This window comes from Argiope bruennichi, chromosome 7 (assembly GCF_947563725.1).
Source record: "Argiope bruennichi chromosome 7, qqArgBrue1.1, whole genome shotgun sequence".
Taxonomy (NCBI): Eukaryota; Metazoa; Arthropoda; class Arachnida; order Araneae; family Araneidae; genus Argiope; species Argiope bruennichi.
The window spans coordinates 87,435,046-87,446,803 of record NC_079157.1 but is presented as its reverse complement, the minus strand read 5'-3'; the positions used below and the strand labels follow the sequence as shown (position 1 = coordinate 87,446,803).

At 25.2% G+C, this 11,758-nt stretch overlaps 1 protein-coding gene across 1 annotated transcript; it reads right to left on the bottom strand.

Annotated features, from left to right (window-relative positions):
* Nucleotides 1-1,251: 1,251 nt before the first annotated feature.
* On the bottom strand, nucleotides 1,252-11,672 carry LOC129976576 (ribosome production factor 2 homolog). Its single transcript, XM_056090210.1, has 9 exons — nucleotides 11,556-11,672; nucleotides 10,220-10,352; nucleotides 8,147-8,184; nucleotides 7,989-8,028; nucleotides 7,059-7,217; nucleotides 5,935-6,031; nucleotides 5,694-5,796; nucleotides 4,787-4,934; nucleotides 1,252-1,489 (listed from the first exon to the last, which is right to left on the bottom strand). Exons 1-9 carry the CDS (start codon nucleotides 11,570-11,572, stop codon nucleotides 1,313-1,315), a joined length of 912 nt encoding a protein of 303 aa, XP_055946185.1. The 5' UTR covers nucleotides 11,573-11,672; the 3' UTR covers nucleotides 1,252-1,312.
* Nucleotides 11,673-11,758: the final 86 nt, after the last annotated feature.

Here is an 11,758-nt window from a genome sequence, read left to right as displayed (position 1 = left end):
TAAATATATTAATAACAAGCAATAATTAAAATTACTTGAGTAATTAACTCAGTATTAATAACAAATACCCCCCCCCCAAAAAAAAGATACTATAATTTAAAATGTATTTTATATTCCTAAGAACAAAATTTTAAATTTGCCCATTTTGCAATTACATCTATTATCCAAAATTTATAATCCTCAACAAAACTGAAGAAGTTAATGTGAATTTATACTATTAAGTATAAAAATTAAACTCTTTCTTCAGTTATTTAAAGTTAATACAGGAATTGAAAAATGTATTATTTGGGGTATAAGCATTGTAAGGAGTTCAAATTTCAAATATTGGAAAGTCATCATTCTCGCTTCATTAACAATATTCAAAAGAATATTGTGTGGTATTGCTTGTTTCATGAACTATTTTTGAAAGAAAAATCAATATATTTGTTGGTTGATCTACAAGTTTAAAAGGAGCAGAAATAATTAGATATGAATTTAGAAGTTATTTTAAACACTAAAAAAGTAGATTATATAAGTATCAAAGTATAAGGAAATGGTCTGAATATGATATAATCAAGCGTGCTTTTCAAGAAGTGCCACTGCTGATTATTTAAAGTTTACATCATTTGGTATTAATTTCTCGTTATAGATTATATTTTAGGCTTATTTGAAACATCAGTTTTAAATAAAATTTTTGAGAAGCAAACAAATTTGTCAGATTTGGATTTTTGAATTTATGCAAATTCATTTAATAATAATTAATGAGCACAATTTTTGTTCATCTTATATAATTTTATTTACCTTTTCAAGGACTTTAAGTTGTTTGAAAGCAAATTTCCCCATCCAGGAATTAGTCCTCAGATAAATTATTTAATAAAACACTTTCCAATTCTGAATGATTGCAGCAGATGGCAGTTTCAATTAATTTTTTCCCCTTTATACAGTAAAATAATGCTTTAAGGGAGGAAGATCGAGCATCTAAAAGGATTTGTGCAATTTTAATCAATTTCGTGTAATTTCAGGTAAGAAAATGATTTATATTACAGTTTCAAATATTGAATTCAAAGTTTATATAGCTTTTAGGTTAATCTATGAGGTGCTACTGTATAAATATTTAAGAATAAGGATACTTTTTTTTAATGGCTAATGCTGAACAATATTTTTCAAAAATAAAACAGTATATTACAAGTATACTCTGAAAAATTTTAAATCATAAAATAGTTCTAGCAAATTATTGCTTAAGTATAAAAAAACGCTGAGCTAACTCACATGTCTTATAATAAAAACATTTATTTTATTAACAAAACTTTACAAATAAGCTGTCAAATTTTATTTATGTTTCTTCGACTTTGGCCTTTTTGTCTGGAACATCACTGATAGCGTCACTTTTCCTTTTCTTAAGACCTTTCAACTTTCTTGTTTGAAGTTTGGCATAATCTTGTCTCTCCATATGTATGCGACCATGAGTTGTACCAAATGTATCTTTATCAACATTCTTAACTTTAGTTGGCTGCAAAGAAAAATTCATGTAATTTAGTAGGCAATAAAATAAAAGGACGATATATTCTTTATCATTTAGAGAAGAAAACTGAAATAGGATCTTAAAATGATGGATGTATAACAGACAAGAGTACAAGAGACGCATGTGACCCAAAAAATAATTTTCAAGCTAAATAATATTTTGGAATAGATTTAGTAATTGAACTAAGATAATTGAAATGACAAGGATTACAAATGTGACGGCACAATCTCTTTCAATCAAACTTCAACACCAAACCAGTAGGGGGTATTTAATAAAAGACAGAATACTGAGCAATTTTTGATGGAGACTGGTCATATTTCTCGTCTCTAAGCTAGAACAACATTAAGAGACAACAATAACCTCCCTTCCCTCACACACTACTGTATTTAAGGAATTACAATGATTTTAATTGGATTAACATCTATCTTATATCATCTAAAGATATTTTGAGAGAGCCAGTAATTTTACACTGTAGTCAACATAATGAAATATGCACTTAGGTCAACACAATCTTTCAAACTTGAATAGAAAGATTTTAACCCTGTTAAATGCAACATGCATTAGTTGTGCACATGAGATGGTCTCGCATGGAACTGGATTTAAAAACAAACTATAGCATCCCGTCTTAAAGACAAGACTCTGTCTCAAGTGTCTGAGAATAGCAATAAATAGAACCAATAAATCTACAAGAATTTTCTATAATTTTATAGAAATTTAATTTTTACAACTGGATTAAAAATATTTCATGAAATTCAATATGAAAATATAATTCTATTAATTGAGAATATTGAGTTTAAAAAATTGCATTTATGCAAACAAAAAGTAAGTTTCTTTCAATTTGCAAATCTATAATTTAACAAACAACATTTAATACATTCTTTATTGTTTCAACAGAAGAGAAGAACTTAAGATTATTATATTAGAACAAGATAAGAAACAACTTCAACATCTTTAATTTACATAATAAAACAAACTACATAATATAGTCATTTAAAAGCGGTAAATCAGTGTAAATTAACAATAGACCAATTTGTTAAATGTTATAGTCTAAAATCCCCCTCAACATATATGAAAATAGCTAATCTCTTTACATTATAAAATAAAGCCTTCATTTACAACTTTAAAAAAATACAAACACAATAAGTTGGTTAGCTGAAAAATTTTCAATATAGTAAATACCTTACTAACTTTTTGAGTCTCCCCGCCCCATTAAACCTACCCTGCCTATTATTTCATTCTCATCATCAATGGTCTATTTTCTCACAGAACTTTTTTTTTTCTTTCTTTAAAATTGCTCATAAAGTCATTATTTTTATTTTAGTACTATTATTTATTTTAGTTTAATTTAATTTATATCACATCTCCCTCTGACATAAAAAGCAGAATCCTATGACAAGGCTCAGAAACCCTATGATATACAGATTTTTATTTTCAGAGGCTTCATATAGTAAAAGAAACTGCATGTCTACTTGGAAATTTCAGTTAGCCAACTGAATCCAAAATTGTAACAAAGCTACAATTTTAGAAACAAGATTACTTACCAAATTTCACTTACTTAAGTTGTTACATTTTTCTGTTACAGTATTTAAGAGCAGGTAAATATAAAGACCAATGGATGGTAAATTCGTTGATGGATATGATTCTAAATTTTGATATGGATGTACACTTTGATGTTAAAACTGTGTGCCAAATTTTACGAGTAGTGCTAGTTGATGTAGCTTTGTATTTTTGCCTATCCAGCTGACTTGCACTCAGAGAAAAAACAACCACCACAAAAAAAAAAACTTCATAGAAATGGATTTTATCCAAAATTTGAAAGAAATCTGCAAATTTGGTGTTAAGAAATTCTAGCACAAAGATTTTTGTATTATCTTTTATTGCAAAAAAACATAATTCCAAAAATATATTATTTGTAGATTACAGTTCCTTTTCTGAACAATTCATATAAAAAGTTAAAAAGGAATTTCATTGGTATTTATTTATTTTTGGTATGTTTTGACAAACGGAAAAGACGGTTTGGACATTTATAATAAATTACTTGTAATTTTGGAGAAACCTAAATATTTTACTTTCTTTTTATTTTTGGAAGCCCTGAATTATTCAGGTATTCACAATGAATGAAATACACACTCACTTTTGCACCAAAAATAATGAAAATAAAAATATTTAAATAATTTATTAATGACAAAATCACTATATCCTGTTGAGATATAACAAATGCTCTACAAACAAGTAGAAAATATTGATTCACTATTAAAAAACATTAGTGGTTTTATTTGAATCCATAAAATTATTTGTAAAAAGAAAAGATTTTTTAATCTGTCTAAACAACCCAAAGGAGGTGAAAGAATAGGCAAATACATGAAAAAGATATATTTCCATCATTCTATCAGTATTTCCTACGAGATAAAACTTTTTCACCGGCATCCAGAATTATTGAAATCCATTAAACATTGAAAAAATTTAACAATGCAAAAAAATACAATCTATAATCAGGCAGATCTAATGTCGTAAAATTGGACCTCCCCTCCCATCAGAAGAAAAATATAAACATCTGAAAAAAAGTACAAGCACTTTTAAGGCTCTTAACCATAAAAAAGAAATTTTTACTGGTATAAAATTCTCAAATATTTTGTTAAGTTATATCTGACAAATCTTCTAAAATCAAAATTAGAATCAGGTTACAGACCTGATTCTAGTTTTCAAGCCAAACAAAACTATTCCGGTTCACACCTTGATATTTAGGGGACACATGTAATATATTACATAAATAATGAGTGTGTTACTTTGCTTAGATAACAAATAATTAAGATGCCCTACTACTAAATATATCCACTCCACTAACACTTGATGAAGTTTCATGTACAACGCACATGCATACAGTGGATCTTCGATGAAAGAAAAATCTGTTTAAAATCTGCAGTCCTTGATATCAAAACAAAAATTATCAAAAAAAAAAAAAAAAAAAAAAAAAAAGCAGATAAAAGTGGGAAAAACAAAAATGTTCAGGATTGCAATTCTCAAAAAACCAAATGATTCACAATGGATGAGATACAATTTATTATAATATGATTTTGGTGCTTATTAGAAATTATTTTTTCTTCTGATTTTGAAAACTTTCTTCAGTAGTTATGATGAGAAATAAATAAATAAATAAAAAGTTATTCTACTCCACTTGATTTTTACTATGTAATTTAGTAAATTTTCTAATAACACTCATATTCATAAAAAAAAAGAAAAAGAAACATAGTAAATATATTTTACTATGAGAATAAACTGATTTACCTTCAGTTGTTTAGGCCTCTTGCAAGCCTTTTTGAACAAATCTTCAGAAGCTAACTGATGACGTCGAAGAACAAAATTCATGTGAGGCCCAATTTCTTGCAGTTCCACAGTAGGAGCTGTGCTTTCAGTGGCCTTTTTTAATATTGTCCTAAAGAAAAGATGAATGATTAACAAACTAAAGACATTTTAAAACTCAAAGTATTAATGCACAAATTTATAAATATGTTAAATTCACATCGGATCTTAAACAAAAATATTGCAAATATGTTTATGGCAATACTTGAAAGTAAAAATAGATATTTCTTTTTTACATTAAAAGATTACATCTGATGAAGATCCAAGTATTACTGAAACTACATAAAAGCAGGAATACAGAAATGAAAATATGCGTAAACTAGATAAATGCTTTGAGAAATTACAGTGTTTAGATCAAGACGGGTGATTGGTAACATTTTGGATTGAATTTTTGAATGTTTTTTGCCAGCCATATGAATAAGATGAAATTATGACTCACTAAAACAGAGCTATCATTTTCTGTTATTAAAATTATGTAATAATAATCAATGATTATTCTTAACAATAAAAAATATTCAGAGTAATATTAATTCTAATATTACTCTGAATTCAGAGTAATATTAATTCTAATCAATGCAATATTTAATGCAGTTTATAAGGCACTTAAATATATTGCTCAATTACATTTACTTTTTAGAATTTAATTTATATATTACACTCTTTGAGTTAATAATAATCTGCATATATCTTTGAGTAGAGGAAAGAATAACAAAGGAATATGAATGAATTATCCATACGCATATTACCATTTCTGATGAAAAAGCATTGGTCAAAGAATAATTAAATGATAAAACAAAGCTATTTCTTAAATAGATGAGAAACAAAAACATACTTGTAACTTCTGAATAGAATTTTTCCATGAACTATGGAGAAGACAATCAAGTGTTCCAAACCTTTGAGATTAATATATTCAACAACTGGTCCTCTGAAGAAATCTAATGGAAATAATTAGCTTTAAAAAATAGAAATAACTAGTAATAAAACTCATGGCAAAAACAAATTGAAATATAACACAAAAAATTGACATTAATTACTAGATTGTTTTGAATTTTTTTGAGAAAACAAGATCTTACCTATAAAAAAGTTTTTTAATCTTTTATGTTCAAGAGTTTCTTCAAACCCTTCAGTAAATAGTAACATTGGTTTACTACCCATAGGCACTTTTGCAGTCTAAATTGTAAAGGAAATTTGGAGAAATTGTTTAATTTATCACATCATCATATATTAAATTTCTGCTCTACAATTTTAATTTAATATTGAAATACACTAAATATCAGACATAAAAATTTAAACATTAAGCAATAAATCAATCTAACATTAATAATATATACTTCATCCGGTACAAGAAATGCATCTTTTCATCAATCACTAATGACTGCAACACATGTATTACAAAACTGAAATTTAAAACAGTCTTCACTATCTTTTTAAGAATGCTAATATTAGCTGTGATTCATAATTTCATCATAAATATTTGATCAGTGATTTCTTTAGGTCATTATAATTTTAGTCCAGATTATTGTAATCAACTTACTTCAAGAATTTTTATATTCCTAAAAAAATTATCTTGTATAATAAACAATTCACACATTCGTAAATTATTCAAAATAATGTTAGCCACAAATAATTAATGTAGCACTACAACACTAAGGGGGAAAAATAATAAATAAATAAATACTGTTGCACAAATACATTGTAATAGATATAAAATAATGCAATGTTAAATGGATACATATAAACTGAAAAATTAATTTATATCAACTCTTTATTATTTACAATTTTGAAATGCTGAAAGTTGATACTGATAGTAAAACTAAAATAAATAAATATGCAGATATTATTTTAGTTCAAATGTTTATTTATCCATAGAAAATATTGTTTTATGTATTTTGGCAAAACTCTTATCCAAAGACACTATCAAAGTATCACTAAATAAATTATTATTTTAGAAATTATAAAATTTCCATGTTATTTAAAAATTTATAAATGGAATTAATATGCAATTTTTTTAATAAAAGCAATATACTTTAATTTTTATCAAACTACTATTTTATTTAAATGAATTTTTATTAATCATTTTAAGACTTGCATCAAAGAAAAGTTCAACCATACCCACAATAAAAATGAGTATTGAGTTATTAAAGTATGAAAAGAAATGAAAATAATATAAGCAATTGATTTAAAATATATTGCTGACCTTAAAATTTTTCATTGGTTTGAAATCTTCAATGCCTAGTTCAAACATATCTAAAATATGGTAATCAAACAATCTTCCAGCTATTAAATTATTTGGTCGCTTCTTATTATGAGATCCAAACATGAACAAGCTTGCATCAGATTTTTGACAGAAAAATTCCTATAAGAGATAAAATACTTCAATTTCAAAAATACTAGATTGCATAAAGAATGCAACTTCAAAAATATTTTAAATAGATTACAAACACACTACTGAAAATGAACTAAAATATTTTCAAACAATGATTTGCTAAATTCCAATATCTGTCAATACTATTTACATTTAAAATGGCTTTTCTAATCTAGGTTTAATTCTAGTTCACAAATACTAGTTCGTGTTTTTAAATCAATATCCATCAAAATTCTTCTATGTACTTAGCATTCATATAACTTTAGGAAGTTATTTTTGATTAAAAATGTAATAAATTAGAATTAATAAATATTAAAAACATTACAAATTTCTTTTAAAATAAATATATCTTTTAATAGTATATAGATTTTTGAAGCAAAAGAAAACAGAATACTCATCAGCACATTCAAACCATATATTTCTGTTTCTACAAGAAGTTAATTAAATTAAATATTAAAAAAGAAAAAAATAAGCCTTTATTATCACTAAAGTGACTTCAAACTTTATTAGTGGCAGATACATCTAATATCAAAATAAAAAGCAATTTTCATTCTACTAACCATCTGAAAAGATTATTTGAAAATTGTTACTAACGATTAATAAAATAAATGTGTAAATATTAATATAATAATTTTAGTAAAGAACCTTTGTACTAGATTTCAGTGAAATAGATAAATTATTGAGCATATTGAATTTCACAATTTTACAACATACTGATTTCCAAATGTAATAAATTGGATATTAATGGAAGAAGGTACAAACCAATGTTGCAGCATTTTCCATTGGCTTAATGTCATTTTTTCTGAAAGGAAAAATAAATAAATAAATAATAATCAAACTAATTCATTTTCAAAATGAATAAAGGTACATATAAAATGGAAAATACACAGAAATTAAGATAAGTATGGAAATATTTATACCTGTTGAAAAACACACAGTTAGGCTTTTTAAGAGATGCCTGAAAAAATAAAGAAAAGCATTTTCAAATAACAACAAAGTTATTCCAGAGCATATATGCTCTATATAATATATATATTAAAAATATATTATACTTAATTAAATGTAATTATACTATAATTTTAAGGAAAAAACACATAACTTTATTCTGCAGTGCAATAAATGATTTCAAAATGTAATCAGCTTATTGTAAACTATTAGAAAATGAACTTCATTCAACAAAACATTGTATATTATTAATTTTTTTTTTAATTCTGAAAATTTATATTCATTATAAAATACAGTGCTCAGAAAATGAAAAAAAAAAAAAGGAGAATTTTGTGATAACCATCTCAAACTCCTATCAAAACACAACTTCTTTAATTTAAATCCTATTATAATAAACATTTAAAAATACTTTATGTTAATGCAAATCTAATATGCACTACCATTTTATAAAATGCCAATTGAATTTAAGCAATAATTTCATTAGTCAGATGACTTAATCACTGATACCTCGTACGACAATAAAGCTGCTGAAAAAGAAACATACAGTTAATACAACTAATAAGTTTTATTATGTGAAACATTTATGATTTAATTTTTTTATACTTAGTACTTATTAAGTATTGAATATTTTGTGCTGTCTTTACAGTTTTTGAGATAAAAAATTGCTTTTATTTCTAAGTAATCCCACCTGATTCATAATCAAGAAATCCACCCCTCTCTTATTATACATACAACCACAGTATATATAATCATATAGAGAATTCTGTTATGCTATTTTGATATTCAGAAATTCAGTTTTTTTTTTAATGTGTGCAAATAAAACCAAGCATGAATAATAACTAATGAGATTGTAAACTAAGAGAAACTTCATATTTTACTTGCTTTTCATTTTTTAAATGGTAGACTGTGAAAAAGATCTATGAACTGAGATTTGTAATTTTCCTTATGCATTTACATTTTATCTCAAACATAACCTGGAAATGTTATGATACTTCTGATATACTATGGTAAAGAGCTTGATAAAAAATTGATGGAGAAATTTCCAATCAGCAAGAATGTTATTAGATTGTGGTTCCATGCTACAATTCAATCTATTCTGGCTTCATGAGATACTTGGTAATTATTTCTATTTCCTTTAGCTGTCTTTTTTTTCTCTTTTTTTTTTTTGTTCTTAGATCACTATTATTTCAATTTGATTTAAGGATTAGTTTTAATTAGAGAATTCAAGAACACAATCCCAAACAATATAAGTTGTTCTTGCAAAAGAACAAAGATTAGCAAGAAAGAGAATTAAATGATGGAGGATCAGATAAAAGTCAAAAGAATAAAAATTAGTAATGGGATCACTAATATTGCACTATGTTTACATCTTTAAAATCCTGAATTGCAACAAAGGGCAATGAGCAAAGATATGCTGATTCATATTATTCTTTCATTTGGAAGTTAGTAATAATATTTTTTCAGCATTATTTTTATTTGTATTTTGCAATTTTTTATTCTTAATGATTAGTTTTGATTTTAGTATTTGTGAATATCACAAGGAAATGAAACTATTAATGTAATAATATATTTACACGTAAAATGTACTACAAATAATAATTTCTTTTATTTTCAAAGCATTCTATCAAAGAGAAAGAAATTTTTAATTATAACTGTAATTAGTAAGTCTGCGACTAATATCTGAGAAATTATTAACAGGATTTAATAGCCTATTTAGATAGGTGTATTTACAATTTTTTAAAAAAGAAATATCAAAACTACTACATGACAATAGACTTTTTTTTTTTCATATGCTTTGCTTAGTAATAACTTTTATATTGTGTTATAATAAGCAAATAATAATTTTCTTAAATTACAAATGTATTATCTTGCTGTATATTTATTTTTTTAAAGACTTTTGAAGATAAACTTTTATCTGTAAGTTAGATCCTCCACTTCAAACACATCTGCAGGTTTTAAGTAATTAAGTAGAATAATTATTTCAAAAGTAAAAATGAGATAAGAGAAATATGAAAATAAAAGAAATTTAAGAATGATTGAAAACTTACAAAGTCTTTCATAGCAGTGAGAACTGTCTGATTGCAGTTCACACCTCTGATAAATATGGTTTTTTTGTCATTTTCAATTAACTTTGGTTCCCGATTTTCTAAAAATCTTTTGCCAGGCCTAGTCTTAGGCTTCCTGTTAAGAAGAAATCACAGATAATTATGCAGTAACATATAATAAATTTAGAGAATAAAATTACCAATTAGCTAAAATTTTCATTATTAATACTTCCACTTAAAAATTTGACATAATATTTTTTATAAAAAGAAGCAATTTTTCAAGTTAAAAATATTTATGCACAAATAAAAGAATCTTAATATTAGTTTAAAGGAAATAATTTGTATTTCATAAAATAATGAAATAAGTCATACTTCAAAGATATGAATTAAAACAACACATAGAATACATATTTAGAAACTATTTTCAACATAAAAATTCAAACTTGATTGTTATTATACAAACATTTACAGCCAAAGATGATTTAACACAATTCTTAATATATTTTAACATTGTTTAATTTCAAACACTAATAATTGAACATTAAATCTGTGTATTAAAAGCAAATGTTAAAAAATATCAAACAGCTTTCTCCATTATCCCCAGATATAAAAGAATTACATCTTATATCAATCACTGATGATACAGCACCTCATATTTTTCACACGATAAATCTGAATTATCTTTTGACTGCACATACTCACTCGTGAAATTAATTATGATTAAAACTTTATAATTATTAAACAAGCTTCTGCCGAGCACATCTTGGATTGTTTGAAACTTTCCAGAGAGGATATATACTCCTCACCTCTTTTGGTCCTGGACTTTCTCTGGGTCAACAGTCTAATGGGCCTTGTCTGACTTCGTCAGACAGCTGGAGAATAAGCCATAACAACAAAACTTTATAATAATATTAATCATCATAGATATGATGTAAAATTTAAATTTCAAGGGGAATCAAATTCAAGAAAGTTTAGAAACATCCAGTTTTAATTTATAAAGTTATAGGATAAATTATAATATATATATATATAATAAAGTTATATATACAAAATAAAGTTATATATATAAAATTACAAAACCAAAATTTCATACCTATTTTTAAAAACATGGTGAAAATCTTAACTCTAAATGTCGATCTGTACACAAAAAGAAAATGTCTTATTTATTTTTCGTACATGTAAAGGCATAATGAAAAAAAAGTTCGAGTTAATGTTTACTATTTTTGTTTATTCTTTGAGTGCAAATAAAGTTTGACAGTAGAAAGGAAAGAAATAAAATACATACAGCTTGAGAAGAATTTACAAACATATATAATAAGTAATAATACTTTTAACTTACTTAATTTGATGTTCCATCTAATTAAACTTTAATATTCCTTTTATTAGAGAAATAATATGAAACACGCGTGTTTATAAAATTTATGTGCAGATGAAGAAGAGAGTTACAGTTAAAGCCGTCAGCAATAGTAGATATCAGTCACATAAAAAACAACTTTTGTAGTTCCATCGATTACAGAAACATAGAATGCAAAAAATGCATTA